Source organism: Lynx canadensis, chromosome B2 (assembly GCF_007474595.2).
Source record: "Lynx canadensis isolate LIC74 chromosome B2, mLynCan4.pri.v2, whole genome shotgun sequence".
Lineage (NCBI taxonomy): Eukaryota > Metazoa > Chordata > Mammalia > Carnivora > Felidae > Lynx > Lynx canadensis.
In genome coordinates this window covers 402,311-422,726 of record NC_044307.1, presented here as the reverse complement: position 1 = coordinate 422,726, position 20,416 = coordinate 402,311, and the positions used below count along the sequence as shown (strand labels likewise).

Below are 20,416 nucleotides of genomic sequence, written 5' to 3'. Positions count from 1 at the left end.
AGCCCAAAGGAAATCCAGACAGCAGACCAGGGTCTGGGAGTCACGTCTGAGCCTGAGGTCAGTCTTCCCCAACAGCCCCTCTCTGTCCCAAGCAAACAACCTGATAGATTTTACAGCCCAGCACCAGGTCAACAACACAATGGTTTGGGGAGGGAAGGAGAGTCAAAATCAGAGGGAACCTTGCTTTGCTACTCCATACAGTTGGGGAAGGAAGCATTCAGGAATAGAACTGTAGAGTAAAAAAAAAAAAAAAAAAATTAAAAAATATTGATTTCACGGCCACTGACATTTTTGTTTGCGAAAACAATGGAATTAAGAAAAGTGTATTGGGGTGCCTGGGTGGCTCAGTCGCTTGAGCCTCCGACTTCGGCTCAGGTCACGATCTCACAGTTCATGAGTTCGAGCCCCGTGTGGGACTGTGTGCTGACACCTCAGAGCCTGGAGCCTGTTTCAGATTCTGTGTCTCCCTCTCTCTCTCTCTCTGCCCTCCCCCACTCCTGCTCGCTCTCTCTCTCTCTCTCTGTCTCAAAAATGAATAAACATTAAAAAAAAGAAGAAAGAAAAGGGTACTGATGTAGGATTCAAATCATATATTATTCAAATCTTTGCTTCTAAATTTACCAGATTTATGTGCTTGGGCAAGTCCTGTAGCCTCTTGGTGCCTGAGTTTTCTCTGTTCTATCATTTAAAAAAGTATTCTTACTTTAGGGGATTATTATGAGAACAAATGAAACATACATGTGAGGAGGGCTTATTATATGCACAAAATCGATTATATATACATACACAAAACTTATATACATTTATATATTATGGAAAGTTAGATACGAACATTCTGGTATTTGCAGATCCTTGTTATACGTTATTCTGTTATAAGGAAAGCTATGGAGAAATGCAATTGTTTCCTATTAGTGTTGTTTACCTTTGGGACCTTGTATTTTCATGTAAATATCATAAGATGTGCCTTTTCCCCACTCCTCTAGACTGAAATTGTGATTTACATTACAAAGTTTGTAGATAATAAGGTACTGACTTTGTGTGGGAACCAACTGAGATCTGAAAGGCCCACCATTCAAACAAATCCAAGACTGTTTAGAACAAGGGAATCCAGTACATGGCATCCAGGCATGGCATCAGGCCGTAGGGACGATTCGTAGACATCACATTAAGAAGAAATATCTGAAGTGAATCACAGGAGAAATGAACACCAAAATATGGCAATAAAACACTTACAATGTTTGCATTACGAGTAATGTGGGCATATTTCACTCTGCCCTGGCTTCTTGGTCAGGGAGAAGAGAAGCAGCTGGTGTATCTAGTTCTGCGGTGACGAAATATCAGCGAGACCCACTGAGGCCATGAGTGAAAGGAAATCATAACGTCAAGATGCTGGAGTGATCTAACCCACCACAACCCCAGAGGGAAGCATTTCAGAGCTTCAGGCTTTAACTGAATTCCCATTAATTAAAAGGTGGGAAATACCCATCGTCTAAACTTGCTTCTAGAAGTCACACCCTTACTCTTAGAGAGTATGTATTAAGTCCAGTCGGAAAAGGGGCCAGGTACTAAAACAGGGATATAAGTATATACACACACATATATATAGGTATATGCACATAAAATAAAATGTATTGTGTGTCACAGGAGAATTACAAATATACTGTTCTGGAGGGTCAGTAAAGAGGGTGGGGCATACTTAGGAACCTTTTTAACCTGAAATGATGCTCACAGGACAGAAAGCAGTGGATGTTCCCACAAAGTGGGAAGGAGAAGTGGGCTGGATTGTGGGTACGCCCGGATGGCTGGAGCCCTCGAGTCTAAGGCTGTGTTGTGATATAGCGTGTGGAGATTCACTGAAGAATTCTGAGCTGTGCATGGTCAGGTCTGAACTAAGGAAAGACTTCTCCAAACGTGCTGGGTCTCTATGAAGATGAGAACTTGTAAGTGGGGAGACCAGCTGGACAGCTAGAGACTATGGAACATGGAACTATATTCTGTGTCTGCTGTGATATGTTTGAGTAGATACAGATTTCATGGATCGATGTGACAGACAGTGTGAAGGAAGAACTGGTCCCACTTGACAGCCTGGGAGACAGGCAATTGCAATTCACAGATAAGGGTTCTGCTCTGGGCACTGAAAGAATTGTGGCTCTGTCCATAAAAAACAGACGCTGTGAGTGCGAGAAGGAGTCAGGTCTGGATTTAGTGATTCTGAGGTCTGGGCTTGAAGCAGACACGTTCCCCTGCCTTCTCTTGCCTTCTGTTACTCCCCTCTGTCTGCTTTCATAACCCAGTGACAGCAGCATAGGACCCAGCCACGCAGGCACACGGATCCCACCAGTGGGGGGCAAGAGGAGAAGGAGGAGCAGAGGGGTTCCAGAGTTGTCCTCCTGACCCATCACCCATTGATTGCAAATATCACATACTCTATGTACAGAAGTTAAGAAACTTCCAGTACGTTAGGGAATTCATGAGTAGGGAAAGAAATAATAACTATTCATAGCTACTGAATTATCAACATATGAAAAGAATTGAGTTACATGTGCCGTTTACACTGTATCACTCTGTCCTATGAGAAAATTATGGTCATTCTAAAGCTGAGAAATTGAACCACAAAAAAAGATGTGACATCTCCAAAGTCACACTCCTGCAAAATGGAATGGTCAGGTTTGAAGCAAGAAGGAAAATGCCTTTTATAAAATAACTAGAGAGAAATACAACACGAATTTGCCATAAATGGGAGCAAAACTGAAAGGAATTTGGGATTTTAGGGAATGGAAAAAGTACTCATTGGATTTTTTTTTAATTCTGCTATAGTTAACATGCAGTGTAATATAGTTTCAGGTCTACAACAGAGTGACTCAACATTTACGTACAACATCCAGTGCTCCTCACAAGTGCCCTCCTTAATGCCCATCATCCATCTAGCCCATCCCCCACCCACCTCCCTCCATCAACCCTCACTTTGTTCTTTGTAAGTTAAGAGTCTGTTTCCTGTCTTTTTTTTGTCTTTTTTTTCCTTTTGCTCATTTGTTTTGTGTCTTAAATTCCATATATGAGTGAAATCATATGGTATTTGTCTTTCTCTGAGTGACTTATTTTGCTTACATTCTACTCTCTAGCTCCATGCACATCATCCAATTGTTGCATAATAAAGAGCTGTGTGATCTGGATGGGAAGGTGCAGGTGCACCAGGAGGCAGGAATGTGTGACAGTGAGTGAGAGAGGAGAATAAAGTTGGGGGGGGGGTAAATTTAAATGGCTATCCTGAAGGGCTAGAAATTCATATTTAGCCCTGAAACTCAGGGAGCCAAACATCTGAACCTCTTTCTGGATGCCTCCCTCCCTCAGAGGTAAAACTTGCCTCACATTTATCCAGATATTTTTCAAGTAACATTTTTTCAGCAAGCGAGGTTTTGAGGATTGTTTTGTGTGTATATCATCCTGTTTGAACTTTTTGTTTCTTCCCTATATTTAAAAATTTTCTGAATAGGATGAGCATTAGGCTGGGAAGGGGTGAGCGGCGTCCTAAAAATGCAAACTCCCATAACGTAAAATCTGTGCAGGGCAGTTCCCAGGAAGATTGTGACCAGTTTAGTCTAAGGAAGGTCATCACCTGCTGACCCTCAAGCTGACCTCTGTTTGACTTCTATTTGGGAAGCTCCACCTCCTCCCCACTCTGCTTTAATCTGTACTCCGTTGTTGTTGTTAAATATTCATAACATGTACAGGTGATGGAAGTTCTATGAAACTTTTTGGAAGATACAAAATCCCGAAAGGGGTGAGTAGCTAACCAGACAGCACCCACAAGGGAAGCCACACTTCCTATTTTGCTGGTGCTCTCCTTATTCCTCTCTCAAGGATCTTTCAGTGGTACATTGGCAATGTTGACTCAACATGTCACCATAATCAAGGTGCAGGTGCAGATCACAGCAGAAATGGGAAGCCCAGTTCACCACCTCTTGTCCCTACTTCTCAGCAGCTCCCTCTTACCACTGACACCTGTGCCTGGCAGTGGGCACTTAGAGGTTCCAGCTAGCACTTCACCTGTCGGTGACAACATGTGGATCAACAATCAGAGCTCTCGAGATGACTTCATCTTACTGGGATTCTCCGACCGCCCCTGGCTGGAGATGCCACTCTTTGTAATCTTTCTGGTGGCCTACATCTTTGCCTTATTTGGGAACGTGTCCATTATTCTTGTTTCCCGCCTAGACCCCCAGCTTGACAGTCCCATGTACTTTTTTGTCTCTAATCTGTCTCTACTGGACCTCTGCTACACTACCAGCACCGTGCCACAGATGTTAGTCAACCTTAGGGGACCAGAAAAGACCATTAGCTATGGTGGCTGTGTGGCCCAACTCTACATTTTCTTGGCCTTGGGTTCTACTGAATGCATACTTCTAGCCATCATGGCCTTGGATCGCTATACTGCTGTTTGCAAGCCCCTGCACTACCCAATCATCATGAGTCACAGACGCTGCATCCACATGGCGACTGGGACCTGGATCAGTGGCTTTGCCAACTCCCTTGTGCAGTCCACCCTCACCGTGGTGGTCCCACGGTGTGGACACAGGGTGGTGGACCATTTCTTCTGTGAAGTTCCTGCTCTTTTGAAACTAGCGTGTGCTGATACTCATGTGAATGAGGCTGAGCTCAACGTGCTGGGGGCGCTGCTGCTTCTGGTGCCTCTCACCCTCATCCTGGGCACCTATGTGCTCATTGCTCGGGCAGTAATGAGGATCCGCTCTGCTGAAAGTCGCTGGAAGGCCTTCAATACCTGTGCTTCACACCTGCTGGTCGTGTCCCTCTTCTACTTCACAGCCATCAGTATGTACGTCCAGCCTCCCTCTAGCTACTCTCATGATAGGGGGAAGATCATGGCTCTCTTCTATGGGATTGTCACTCCCACACTCAATCCATTTATCTACACACTGAGGAACAAGGATGTGAAAGCTGCCCTGGGAAGGGCACTGACCAAGGAGTTCTGGGTCAAGACAGGATGATCTCTGGAAAGGAGACCCACAAAGCAAGGAGGGATGTGTCAGCCTTTCAGGGAAGATTCTGGGCATGAAGTTATGAGACAATACTGCATCATGTGTCATGAAGTTCACAGATGGAGCAGGACCAGAAAGGAGCAACAAGTCTGGGTGACCTCAGAGCTGTTTTCCACTTATGAGAACACCTGTCTTACAATACGAATCCCATAAGGTCATGTCACCTTCCTCCCCAACCTTGGCTACTAGTTAACCCTAACTGCTGGCTAACTTAGTTTCAGAGGGGAAATTGGTGCAATAACTAGGCAAAAATATATTTAGAAAATATAGAAAATATATTTGGCCTGCATTATTTCTAAATGAATCCCCCAAAAATTAGAAATAATCACGTATTTAAAAAAACAACAACCATGCCACTGCCATCTTGAGTCGACTTTAATCAACACACATTGACACCATGCAGTCATCCTCTGGCATTTGGTGACCAACTGTGTCACCCATGAGGGCCTTGGACCCAAAAGCAAGTGAATACAAGAGGCATTGAGGTCAAAAGCATCTAAAATAGAAATATGCAAAGGGAAAAATCCATGAAAAAATTTAGAGTCAGTGAATTTAAGTACACATTATTTTGACCTGAAACCCAAGTCAGTCTTTGTTATGATAAACAACAATGAGGTCATGGTCAATGAAACAGAAGTTACTCGGGGCCAAGAGACAAAACAAAGCACAGTGAACAGTGGGAAATATTCTAAGTCAAGAAACTGTACTAGTGACTAGAGAGTTTGACAAAGTAGCTTCTTTCACTATGTGGACGTGTCCTGCTTCAGTGTGGGAGTTAGGGGAATATGATGTTGAATGCAAAGCCTTAGTTCATCTATCAGACTTATTTTTTAAAAAATGTTTTATAACTCCTGGCTATAAATTGTTTCACACATACATTTTAGTCAAAATAGAGTGAATTCAGCAAAAACTCAATGCTATTGCCTGAAGTGAAAATCAAATCTCACATTTCATGAATGGGTATATATACCCCCTCAACGCAGTCATGTGTGCCTTTAGGGGACAAAATTCATCACCTTTGACTACAGTTCCTTTGCCACTAAAAAGGGGTGCTAACATTTGCCTTAATTCAAAGGTGTGTGAAATTATGTTCTTCACAGGACATTGACTTTAATATTTAATATTGTAACTCTGTTTCCTATGAACTAAATCTAGATAATTTTTTTAAAGTTTATTATTTTTGAGAGAGAAAGACAGACAGAGCATGAGCAGGGGAGGGACAGAGAGACAGGGAGACACAGAATCCGAAGCAGGCTCCAGGCTCTGAGCTGTCAGCACAGAGCCTGACACAGGTTCGAACTCATGGACCGCAAGATCATGACCTGAGACAAAGTTAGATACTTAACTGACTGAGCCACCCAGGTGCCCCAAGCAAATCTAGATAATAAAAATTTAATTCTAAATTCATAGACCTCTAATGCATTTTCAATTTGAAGATTTATAAAATCATGGGCTAAGCACTTATTCTGACTTATCAATACAATTTCTATGTCATTGTCTCCCTTTTAATACACATTATTGAGCTTTCTGTATAAAATTATCCTTTCCAAAGTCTACCCAACCATAAATACATTTAATAATTTTTACTTATTTCATTTCAGTTCTTTGTAGTTATTCTACACTAATGGATCAGAGTCCCTTAATAATATACACTCCAAGGTCTTAATCAACATGAATAATTTTCTGAGAATCCTTCAGTGTATTTTACAAGGTTCTTTAATTTGGGGAAATAAATACACTGACTGACTGAATTCTAGAATCTGGATTAAACTGGTATATGGCTGGGAACATTAAGGGTGTATCAGGTTCAATATCCTGTCAGAGATTCTGAAAATTTGGAATTGCAAATGTTAATGATAACACAAAACATGCATAAAATCTCTCCCCGGAGATAAAATTCTCTAGTAAATGGAGATTACCACATGCCATGGAGTACTTCCTAGGACCCTCCTCCCTCTCCCCCTCCCACATATTAGCATCAGTCCTGCCATGGGGTATTTCCTTGGACCCTCCTCCTTCCCCTCCCCACATATCACCATCAATCCTGCCATGGGTATTTCCTAGGACCCTCCCCCTCCCCACATATCAGCATCAATCCTGGACATTTCTAGCTCAGCATATTAAACTTCACTAAAAAAAAAAAATTGACAACCCTAAGGGCTGTGTCCTGCAGTGGCTTCTGTTTGAACACTTTATTGTGTTCACTGCCTGTCAGGAGACCTCCTTCCCAAACCCCCCTGTAATATTCATGTTTTAATGCCTTACATATCTGCAGATTTCTTTACAATGCAAAAGCATGTAAACATTTGCATGATAAACATTTAGTAAATACACTAACGTAATTACAAGATATGGCTCTTTTTTCCCTCCCCGATGCCTACTGCACTAACCCCCTTCCTGAAGGGACAGTGTGAGGCTCTGCTCCTGTTAATGATGTACCATGAACACATCACTGTCCGTGGCCCAGCTGTAAGTCAGATGAAGGTGGAACAGGGAGGAAAAAGATTTTGCAAAATAAAGGCTCCTGGTTACACAAGGGAAAGACAGTCTGTTACCTCAATGTTTCTCCTTGGTTTCTTTAAACCACTAAAAAACTTTTTGGTTGCAGTGTTTCTCGAATTCATGATTCATTTTAACATGGAACCTCAAATCAGTACTATCTAAAATATAAAATGTATCCTAGTATGTATTAAGAAAAAATGTTTATGGGTTTAATTTATTAATTCTAGTAAAGCGGTATATCTCTCAGAGGGTATTTGAAGTCACTAGGCAAAAATGCTACATCTTCTTGGGTTTGTTAGTTTTGTTTAAAGGTCTAGATAGACTTAAAAATAACTGAACATTAAAACGACTATTTTGTATTGAAGTGATCAGGGATATATTATTGTGTGGAAGTTGCATACATTTTTAAACAAAAACATGGGTTTTCAAAAATATTTAGTGCTGATGTGAGAGGCTGTCCCCAAACCCTAGGGATATATTTTGATTTATCTTCAGTATTATAGATATAGTAGAGCAAAACCCTGAGATTTAAGCAAAAAAAGAACTCAATAGCTACTTGCCATTTGCAACTAAGTGGATGGAAATAGAGAGTATTATGCTAAGGGAAATTAGTCAGAGAAAGACAAATATCATATGACTTCACTCATATGAGGACTTTAAGATACAAAACAGATGAACATAAGGGAAGGGAAGCAAAAATAATATAAAAACAGGGAGGGGAGCAAAACATAAAGGACTCTTAAATATAGAGAACAAACAGAGGGTTACTGGAGGGATGGGGGGAGATGGGCTAAATGGATAAGGGGGCTTAGGAAATCTACTCCTGAAATCACTGTTGCACCATATGCTAACTTGGATGTATTTAAAAAAAAAATAAATTTAAAAAAAGAACTGAATATTTAATTTTACAAATGTAATTAATACTTCATGAATTCTGCCTGGTATTTTACAAGTTTATATATTTAAATACATCACTAAGTGAATTATCATATGTGTATTGCCAAGCAGGCAAATCAATTTGGTGCAGGGTTAAAAACAAGATTAAAAAAGAAATCTTTTTAACATTCATGAAAGTATTACTGAAACATTAGTGAATTGGTTAAATATTATATTGTAAAATTTTGCAAGTATCAGTAAGTCATTAAATAGAAAAATGCTTTGTGATATAGAAAGAACAGCAGGCGAGCACATTCAATAGGTAAAAATATTTACGACAAAACAAAGTCATATTATTGTTTTTACGGAAGGAGAACTAGACACTTCCCAACAGAGTCAGGAACAAATCAAGGTTTCCCTCTGATCACAATTTTTATTACTGTTTTGGATTAACCACCTGCTATAGACTGAATGTTTGTGTCCTTCCAAAATTCATACGTGGAACTTACTCTCCACGCGTTAGTATTTTGTGGGGGGCCGGGCCCCGGTGCCAGGCTGAGACCCGGTCGAGCAATGTTCCCTGTTGACTCAGCCAACCTGGTGGTTCCCCCTCCCATTCATGTGGGAGGCCGGCCTGGCGCCAGGCTGAGACCAGGTCGAGCAACGTTCCCTGTTGACTTAGCCAACCCGGTGGTTCCCCCTCCCATTCCCCCACTTTCAAGGGCATACGAAAGCCTTGTCAAGGCTGAGAGAGTTAATTCCTGAAGCCTGTGGTCTGCAGGTGTTGGCAGTAATGCTACCTCCCTTTTTCTACCCCGAGTCAGATAGAAACAAACATGGGAATTGTGTTTTGCTAGCAATCTACCAACAAGGTCTTGTGACCCGTCTAGAAAATTCACAAGAAACACAGAACTAAATGTTTTGGTTGGCAGCGATTATGTGAAACCTGTTTATTCTTAGAATGACCTGATCCATAAGAGTCTTATATTATAAAAGATTGTGTACAGCAACAATAAAGCTGTCACTTGGGCCATCAGCCCAGGGGACCCTCCTGTTCCCAAACTTTCTCTTCTCTCTTTTTTTCTTGCATTCCCCTACCCTCAGGACCCTGACCTCGGTGTTTGTCGCGCCGGTCGCGACAGTATTTGTATGTGAGCTTTCGGGAGCTGATTGGGTGGAGAGAGGGAGACTGTGGATGGGCTCAGAGCCCCCTGGTCCCTCGTCCCATGAGCAAAGAGCACAGTGAACACGGCTGTCTGTGAACCAGGAGGCCCACGCCACACAAGGGTCTCCTGGCTGCTTGACGTTGGAACTGCCAGACTCCAGAACTGTGATAAATAGATTTCTGTTCTGGATAAGCCACAGCCTATCGTATTTTGTTATAGCAGCCAAACAGAATAAGAATAAAAGAACACCCATTGCCTTAAAAGAATTAGATCATTAAAAATGCGTAAACATTATAAAACAAGGAAGGGGGGCGCCTGGGTGGCTCAGTCGGTTAAGCGGCCGACTTCGGCTCAGGTCATGATCTCGCGGTCCGTGAGTTCGAGCCCCGCGTCAAGCTCTGTGCTGACAGCTCGGAGCCTGGAGCCTGTTTCAGATTCTGTGTCTCCCTCTCTCTCTGACCCTCCCCCGTTCATGCTCTGTCTCTCTGTCTCAAAAATAAATAAACGTTAAAAAAAAAAAAAAAGGGGGGGCGCCTGGGTGGCGCAGTCGGTTAAGCGTCCGACTTCAGCCAGGTCACGATCTCGCGGTCTGTGAGTTCGAGCCCCACGTCGGGCTCTGGGCTGATGGCTCAGAGCCTGGAGCCTGTTTCCGATTCTGTGTCTCCCTCTCTCTCTGCCCCTCCCCCATTCATGCTCTGTCTCTCTCTGTCCCAAAAATAAATAAACGTTGAAAAAAAAAAAAAAAAGAAAAAGAAAAAAGAAGAACAGCTGCTGGAGCGGATTCCTGGATTTAACATGGCACCTTTCACCACAACTTTGCAGCACCATAACGATGAAGTGGCTGGTGACATTTGACATGCTGCTCACGTTCACAGACTTTCTGGCTTTTAAGGAAATGTTTCTGGACTACAGACCAGAAAAAGAAGGCCGGGGACTGGATTTAAGCAGTGGTCTGGTGGTGACTTCATTGTGCAAATCATCCCCTGTGCCAGCTTCCCAGAATGATCTGCGGCACTAGGTCCTACCACCAGGCAACGATATCTTTCTGGACGTCACCAGCCCCATAGACTGGAAGAGGCTTTGGCTATGCGACAGAATACATCTTGGAAAGACTGGCTCTGTTCCACAACTCTTCACTGATGTTAAGTATTGGTGGGTCAGAAGACAGTCTTCTGACCCTCCTAGGCCCCTGAAGCACCTTGTGTTCAGTAATCCTAGCACTCCTCCCCAAGTAGGCCCCTCTCTCTGGCCTGAGTCAGGCTCCTCTGGAGCAAGCCTGAGGCCCACATTCCCCCAGGGACCCCTTCCCCAACATAAATGTTGGTAGGTCAGCAGCATTTGGAAGAACCCACCAGCTCCAGCCCTCTTGGCTCCGCATGTCCATCAGGCTTTTTGTGTGCTCACAGCTTCCTGTATGCATCAGTTTCGGTCCTGCAGCCTCAGAGGGGTTTTTACCTGTGTGGGAACATTTCTCTAGGGTGTTCCTTGAGCTGGCTGCCCTCTGCAGCAGCTCCCATCCCAGCTAGTCCTGGCCGTAGGAATAACTGAGAGATGCCCCTGACCTGAAGCTACATGTGAAAATCACTTCCTTGTCTTACACTTGGCAGTCCCTGCATCACTCTGTCTTCTGCTGGTCCTGATGTAGTCTGTTTCCAGAATTCTTTTGAGCATTTTTAGAAAACTATTTTTATAGATGAATACTCAGGCTAACCTAGTGGCTATAATCTCGGAGCTTCCATGATTACCTACTTAAAGATCAAAGTATTATATACTGTGTACTTTTTAGCTATTATCGCTATCAAAGCAAAGATGCTTTCCACGTTGGTGTACCTAGTTTACTGGCCCCAATGAGTGTGTGTTTATGCTCGAAGTAGGCTAAAAGGTCTCCCTTTCTTACAGCATGTTAAGTGTGCTTACAGGTTTGCTAAAACACTTTCTGTTTGTTAGGTTTTCTGTTGGAGTAGGGACTCTGCAGTTCCTTCCTCCTGTCAAAATCTCCCTACCAAGGCAGTGTTCCGCTGGGCTGGCTCAGCATGAGGAGGAGAGAGCAAACAGCTTTAATAGTCATATGTATGCTTTGATTTAGCACAATGTTTCATAGAAATTACCAGAAAACATGATGTCACATCTTTAGAAAGAAAAGACATAGTATTTCAATTCTCAATGTGTACCTTCCATATTTTTTTAAGTAAAAATAAGACTATACTTATAAAAAAAATCCTGTCTTCTGGAAAAGAGTGTGGAGGTTACTCAAAAAATTAAAAATAGAACTATCCTATGACCCAGCAATACCACTGCTAGGAATTTACCCAAGGGATACAGGAGTGCTGATGCATAGGGGCACTTGTACCCCAATGATTATAGCAGCACTTTCAACAATAGTCAAATTATGGAAAGAGCCTGAATGTCCATCAACTGACGAATGGATAAAGAAGATGTGGTTTATATATGCAATGGAATACTACTTGGCAATAAGAAAGAATGAAATCTGGCCATTTGCAGCAACATGGATAGAACTAGAAGGTATTATGCTAAGTGAAATAAGTCATACAGAGAAAGAAAGTACCATATGTTTTCACTCTTATGTGGATCTTCAGAAACTTAACAGAAGACCATGGGGGATGGGAGGGGGAGGAAGTTACAGAGAAGGAGGGAGGCAAACCATAAGAGACTGAGAACAAACTGAGGGTTGATGGGGGATGGGGGAGAGGGGAGGGTGGGTGATGGGCATTGAGGAGGGCACCTGTTGGGATGAGCACTGTGTGTTGAGAAACCAATTTCTCAAAAATTATGTTAAAAAAATAAAATAAAACTCCTGTCTTTCCCCCTACTTCTGGCACTTCTCCTGGGCCTCAGCAACCTTGCAGGTCACATTTTGAGAGGTCTGGATCACCTGGTTATTGGAAAGAATAAGACACTGATTTCCAAAGTCATATTTTATATGAATAAAAAATGTAGTATTTGGGTCTAAATTACTGAGTTGGGATTGTTACTGCAGCTAACCCTAACCTCCCTTGAACAATACAGGTACAGCACACATAAAATCCCAAAAGTAAGGTAAGCATTATTGTGAAAAAGTGTTTAAACTTGATACCTGGAAAATAAATACCACAATTAGGTAAAATACCAGTATTCCCATTATACCCCACGTACACCTATAAGAAGTGCAAACCAATTTTGCTTGTGTGACACTTTACACTGATAGCCATGTTTATAAACGTAAGCCAGCAGATGATTTTCTGAGTTCGGTTTAGCAAGTAAAAAACCCTTAAAGTTTTTGTGTAAATCACGGCGTGGTTGGTGGGAGGGGTACGTGAAGGAGAAAACGCTCAAACCAGCAAGCAAGCCAAAGTAGCATTCCTTATGTTAACTGAATCACACAATAAGTCCAGATACCCTCCATCCCCACCCAGGTAGGATCTATTTCTCTTGTGCTGAGAACTTGTAAGATCTACTCTTCAGATAGGTGGGAAGAGGGCAGTGGAGCAGGAAGGCCCTGGGCTGGCCTCACCCACGAACACAACTACGTAACTCAATCATTCTGAACACCCCAAAACGAACCTGAAGACTGTCAGGACAAGCTCCACAAACTAAGGTAGAGAAGAGGCCACAGCCAAGAAGGTAGGAATGCCCAGATGCAGTTTGGGAGAGAAACAGACCTTGGCCGCTGGGATGGGGAGGGAGCCGAGGTCGAGGTCACGGAGAAGGGCAAGGGAGGGGGTGGGGAATGATGAATCTCCCTAGCAACCATCCAGTAGGGCTAGAGGGGCTGGATCTCCAGACTTCTGGCAACAGCAGGAATTCAAGCCTGGAATGTTAAAGGAGGAGGCTGGGATCAGCCTGAGGGCACTGCCTTGCTCTGGGAGACAAAGAGGGACAAACAGCCCAAGGACAGCGAGGAGGAAGCAATCTGAGAAGCTCCTGGGGTGCAGAGTGGGGAGGTTATTTGCTCATCTCTGTGCACATCCCAGAGAGGCAGCATTCTCAGAAAGACCCCACTAGGAACAGGACGTGGCCGGAGCCATTTCCCTCCTGTGGCCACCAGCAGCCAACACTCACCACCTAACTGGCTTCTGACCGGTGTGAGGTGATATTTCACTGTAATTGACTGATGAATGGATAAAGATGTGGAATATATATATATACAATAGATTACTCATTCATCAAAAGGGATGAAATGTTGCCATTTACAATTGACACGGATGGAGGTAGAGAGTATTATGCTAAGCGAAACAAGTCAGGGAAAGATGAATACCGCATGATTTCACTCATACGTGGAGTTTAAGAAACAAAACAGATGATGATAGAAAAACAGAAAGAGACAAACCAGGAAACAGACTCTTAACTGTAGAGAACAAACCAACCAATGGTTAACAGAGGGGAGACTGTGGGGGATGGGTGAATGGGAATCAAGGAGGGTGAAAAAGGCGGGCCTACCCCAGCTGACTCCATCTTGTTCTGTGTCCTTCACCTTGACCACGCCTCCTCCCCTTGAGTAACCTCCGCTCACCTGCCTAACAGTTAGGACTCGGACCCTTCCCAAGCCAATCGGCTGAGGCCACAGCCATCACCTCACCAACTGCCCCTAGGCCCCAATAAAACCTTTGTCCTTTTGAAACTCGCTCTCTCTCCCCGGTATCTCACCGCTGCATCGGTGCAGGTAGGGGATTGAGCTCGAGCTAGCTCGAATAAAGGCTCTTTTGCTTTTGCATCGGACTCGGCTCCCTGGCGGTCTTTGGGGATCACGAATTCTGGGCATAACTGAGGGCACTTGTGATGAGCACTGGGTATTGTGTGTCAATACTGAATCAATAAATTGCACACCTGAAATTAATATTACACTGTACTTTAACTAACTGGAGTTAAATTTTTTTTTAATGTTTATTTTTGAGAGAGAGATGGAGCATGAGTGGGGGAGGGGCAGAGTGAGAGGGAGACACAGAATCCGAAGCAGGCTCCAGGCTCTGAGCTGCCAGCACAGAGCCCAACGTGGGGCTTGAACCCACAAACTGCAAGATCCTGACCTGAGACAAAGTCGGACGCTTAACCAACTGAGCCACCCAGGTGCCCCTTAACTAACTGGAGTTTAAATAAAAACTTTTTAAAAATGGCCAGAATGAAATCTTGTCATTTGCAACTACATGGATGGAACTGGAGGGTATTATACTAAGTGAAATTAGTCAGAGAAAGACAAAAATCATATACTTCACTCATATGAGGACTTTAAGAGACAAAACAGATGGACATAAGGAAAGGGAAACAAAAATCATATAAAAACAGGGAGGGGGACAAAACAAAAGAGACTCATAAATATGGAGAACAAACTTAGGGTTGCTGGAGGGTTTGTGGGAGGGGGGATGGGCTAAATGGGTAAGGGGTATTAAGGAATCTACTGAAATCATTGCTTCATTATATACTAATTTGGATGTAAATTTTAAAAAATAAAAAAATAAAGTTAAATAAAAAAATGGTCAGAAGACATGAATAGACATTTTTCCAAAGAAATCCAGATGGCTAACAGACACATGAAAAGATGCTCAACACCACTCCTCATCAGGGAAATATAAATCAAAACCATGATGAGATACCACCTCACACCAGTCAGAATGGCTAACATTGACAATTCAGGCAACAACAGGTGTTGGTAAGGATGTGGAGAAAGGGGAACCTTCTTGCACTGTTGGCGGGAATGCAAACTGGTGCAGTCACTCTAGAAAATAGAGTATGGAGGTACCTCAAAAATTTTTAATTTAAAATTTAAATTTTTAAATTTAAGTGATTTGATATATGCATATATTGTGAAACGATCAGACAATAACTCTAGATACCGTCCACCCACACGCACAGTTAGGATCTATTTTTCCAACTACCCTATGACCCAGCAATTGCACTACTAGGTATTTACCCAAAGAATACAAAAACATGGGGAGCCTGGGTGGTGCAGTCGGTTAAGCGTCCGACTTCAGCCAGGTCACGATCTCATGGTCTGTGAGTTCGAGCCCCGCGTCAGGCTCTGGGCTGATGGCTCAGAGCCTGGAGCCTGTTTCCGATTCTGTGTCTCCCTCTCTCTCTGCCCCTCCCCCGTTCATGCTCTGTCTCTCTCTGTCCCAAAAATAAATAAATGTTGAAAAAAAAATTAAAAAAAAAAAGAATACAAAAACACTAATTCAAAGTGATACATGCACACTGATGTTTATAGCAGTATTATCAACAATAGCCAAATTATGAAAACAGTCCAGTGTTGATCAACTGATGAATGGATAAAGAATATGTGGTATGTATACACCCCCCCCACACACACACACACAATGGACTATTACTCGGCCATGATAAAGAATGAAATCTTGCCATTTGCAGCAATGTGGATGAAACTAGAGTGTATTATGCTAAGTGAAATAAGTCAGTCAGAGAAAGATAAATACCCTATGATTCCATTCATATGTGGAATTTAAGAAACAAAACAAATGAGCAAAGGGGAAAAACAGACAAACCAAGAAAAGACTTACCTATACAGAACACACTGATAGTCACCAGAGGGAGGTGGGAGGGGGGAGAGAGAAATGTCATGGGGATGAAGGAGGGTATAGAGCACTGGGTGTTGTTTGCAAGTGTTGAATCACCATGTTGTACACCTGAAACTAATATTACACTGTATGTTAACTGGAATTAAACTTAAAACTTACAAAAATCTACTCTAGTAGCAACGTTCAAATATATATTATTGTTAAGTATAGTCACCATGCTGTACAAGGCATTCCCAGAACTTACTTGTCTTAAACCCAAAGTTTGTATCCTTTGATGACCTTCACCCATTTTGCCCAGGCCCCTCTCTCCACCCGTGTTAACCACCAATCTGTTCTCTGTAAATATGAGTTCCTTTTTGTTTAGATCACACAGTATTTGCCTATCTCTATATGACTTATTTACCTGACAACCATTTTTAGTATTGAAAATATAGGTCCCTTCTGAGCTGTCAGTAATTTGAATAAATGACAGCTAATCACTTTTGCTGCAAACACACTCCTTTTTCTACAATATTCTTAAAGTTTTCAATTCTGGAATGATTCAGTTTGGGTTTGATGAGGACAATAGATATTTTATTTTTTTTTTTTTGAGTTTTTATTTTGGCGGTCATTGGATGCTTTTAACATGTATTTATGGGATTTACCCATTCTTTAAACAAGAAAACACACCCACCCACCTCTCCAATTTCTATGTGATTTTGTATATGAGATATATTTTATTATTTTGTCCTATTTGAACTATACCATGATTTTCTTGGGATTAGCCCACTAATTAATATGTTGACATGCTTGGATTCTCTAATATTGATTTTAACTTCTTTTGATAATCATCTACCACTCTTATCCAAAGCTTTAATGAAAATATTGATCAGATCACAATAAAAAGCTGTATTAAAATAGCAGATAGTCTTCTGAAAACTTAATTTCAGAGATCTCTTTTTGATCACTTTGATTACTTTTTGATCACTTTATTGTTCATGAAAACGTTATAAAAACAGGTGAGATGCTCCCAGAGACACTTCCTGAGGTACTGAAGCAGGACTATAATTAATGATCTTGATGCAAAACCAAGCCTGCTGGTTTATAACTTTTAAAATTCAATTTCTTAATATTAAAAATAGGGGAACTTAGATCTATTTTTAAGTGGTGGTCAAATGGAATATAACTGACATTGAAATTTTGATATTTAGGAGTAGTTGGAAGATTTAAAAATTTTTAATTTCTTTTACCGTTAAGAAAGTAGATCCAACTTTGGCTCAGGTCATGATCTCACAGTTTTTGAGTTCGAGCCCCATGTCGGGCTCTGTGCTGACAGCTCAGAGCCTGGAGCCTGCTTCGGATCCTGTGTCTCCTCCTTCTGCACCTCTCCTGCTTGCACTCTGTCTCTCTCTCTCTCAAAAATAAATAAACATTATAAAACAAACAAAAAAAACCGAAAGTAGATTTCATTAATGTTCATATTGCAATAAAAAATGCCTTTCCTACAATGATAGGAATTTGAAAACTGAATACATCGGTCTTTAGTTGAAAATTACTCATTTATGTGATTGTTATAATGGGACCCAGATGATCAGGTTCAGAGTTATTTTAGAAAAGATAGTGTTTAGATGAGGTTTAAACTCAGTGAGCTCTGAATACTGCTTTAGTGCTAAGATACTTGATTCTATTATTATGTATAAGTGTATACAAACAAATAATTACTAAATATTTCCTTTTTCTTTTTTTTTCTTTTTTTACTGTTTATTTATTTTTGAGAGACAGAGAAGAAAAAGAGACAGCATTGGCTGGGGAGGGACAGAGAGAGAGGGAAACACAGAATCCAAAGCAGACTCCAGGTTCTGAGTAGTCAACACAGAGGTGGATGCGGGGCTTGAACCCATGAACTGTGAGATCATAACCTGAGCCGAAGTTGGATGCTCAACCGACTGAGCCACCCAGGCACCCCAGTATACCCTTTTTCTAAATGAGGCCCTTATGAGCAGGCATGATTTTGTTGATGACCACTAAATTGAAATTGTTAATAGAAAGTTGAATTGAAATAGAAATTGAATTGTTAATGAAAAAATCCCATTTTCTAGAGAAATCTAAGTCTGACCTTATACTGTAGAAAATAAGTTATACACATTATGCATTTTTCCCTCCCTGGAAGGCACAGGCTACAAGATACAGTTAACCTAAGATGGTAATTAATTACTTTCCACTGAGGCAATCCCTTGGGGGGCCACTCCATTAAGCCCCACGCTCTGAACTGTGTTTACCTGAAACACCACCCTCGCCGAGCAGACCTGCTCCCTGGTACCTGGGCCGCACTCGATTCTTTTCAGTGTCAATGGGCTTTGGGAGAAGTTAAAATGTCCCTGGGTCTATGCCCTCTGTTCAGCCTCTTATGAAAGCATCTCAGTCCTTTCCTGGCCTGAACATTTCAGAGACCAGGCTACCAACTTGGCTTTTAAAACAAAGATGCTCAGTTTTAGGATTAATTGAGATTTGCTCCTACTGACCAAGACCAACTCTGGTGAGTGCAACTTCTCCATATTTTATGAAATGTATAGCCATTCTCCTGAGGAGAATGGTCACGATGTCTGTGTTTCCTCTCACATCTCATTCATGTTCTGAACCTCGTTCATGTTCAGACACCTATGAAACCTCCAAAATAGATCTAGCAAATCCACAAATGATCTTCAAAATGGCCAATTCAATGTGCTTTTGTTGTTATTTTAAATTTCCTTTCTTAAACATATGATCCTATCATATAGTTTCTTCTAAAACATTTCTCTTCCATTGGCTCTGTGAGGCCACTCACTGCTGGTTTTCTCCTTCCTCTGTGACTGTCTTCCTCAGCCCCTGGCTCCTCTCATGCATATCTCTTGAAATTTGATGGCATCTGAACATCATCCTCAGCCCTATTTTCTGTCTTTTTTTCCCCTAAAAATATTCTTGTAAGTGCCTTTCAAAGGAGCTAGGTTCACTGCTTTTCTACACTGATGGTGTTTTCAGTTCTAGATCCTCATATTCGACCTCAAGCTCAGCACACAATCACCTCAGACTGGGTCTTTCTCATCAGGGTCACCTCCTCTCCCAACCACCTCCCTGTCTGTATCTGTTTTGGAGAATAGCACAACATCTTTTCTCTGTATGTCCATCACATCAGGTTTTATCTGCCCATTTTCTCTTGTACTTGTCACTTCTTGTCACACTTACAGGTCAGTTCAAACCTTCACCATCTCTGGCAATATTTCATTTTTCAATCTTACATCCTGCTAATCCAACATCCGTGCTGTTGCCAGAATGCTTCCTAAAAATTAGTTTCAGCGAGTTCTCAAAATAGATTACAGCAAAACAAAAAGGTACTACCTCAGTGATTTTCAACCTCTTTCCATTGGGTAGGGATTAATCAATGTAATAAACCACAGTATCTGATGGACTAATTCAAGCAACTTGATAAACTGTATAGAATTGAAATCAATCAAGTATATACCCAGTTAAATATTTACTTAGTGCTTCTATGTTAGGTACCATTATCAAAGGTGGAGAAATGGACAGAGATGGTGAAGAAATTGCCTTCTTGACCAAGAAACTCACTGAAGGTGAATTGGCCTTTCAACAAATCCACAGATTTTTAAAAAGAAGTAGAAATCAGTGGAGTAAACTCTGATACACAGAATGGCTTTATGATTCTACAGTATCACCTTTAACATAAAACGTGACACCAGCCAATCCCCCTAACAATTATGTTATATGTGGTATTAAGGTTTTGTTTGTTTGATTGATTATTTTTAGAAATGGGCACTCACTAGCTAATATATTTCATGTCCTGGAGAAAAAGAAAAGTAAATGTTTACTCTTGTTGGAGAAGTCACAATAGAGATAATACTGGAAAGGCATATACTCTATTATCTAGCATTCTGCCTACAATGTAGTAAGAACTAAATACTTCTTCAAATTTTTTTAAAGTTATCTATTCATTCAGAGAGAGACAGCAAGAGATTGCGAGCAGGGGAGGAATAGAGACAGAGGAAGAGAGAGAGAATCCCAAGCAGGTTCCTCACTGACAGAGTGTAGCCCTATGCGGGGCTCAAACTCACAAACTGTGAGATCATGACCTGACCCAAGATCAAGAACCAGGCGCTTAAACGACTGAGCCACCCACTGCCCCAGAACTCAATATTTTTTAGAAAACCTCATTATTTGTTCACATGAACCTGATTGGACATATCCAAATCCAAATCATCCTAAGGTTTTAAAAATTAAAAGGACAAGGCACCATCAGACAGTTGTGATATCTATCAAG

General features: G+C 41.7%; 1 protein-coding gene across 1 annotated transcript; it reads left to right on the top strand.

Moving 5' to 3' along the window:
- Nucleotides 1-3,884: 3,884 nt before the first annotated feature.
- On the top strand, nucleotides 3,885-5,006 carry LOC115514858 (olfactory receptor 2B6-like). Its single transcript, XM_030317038.1, has one exon. It carries the CDS (start codon nucleotides 3,885-3,887, stop codon nucleotides 5,004-5,006), a length of 1,122 nt encoding a protein of 373 aa, XP_030172898.1.
- Nucleotides 5,007-20,416: the final 15,410 nt, after the last annotated feature.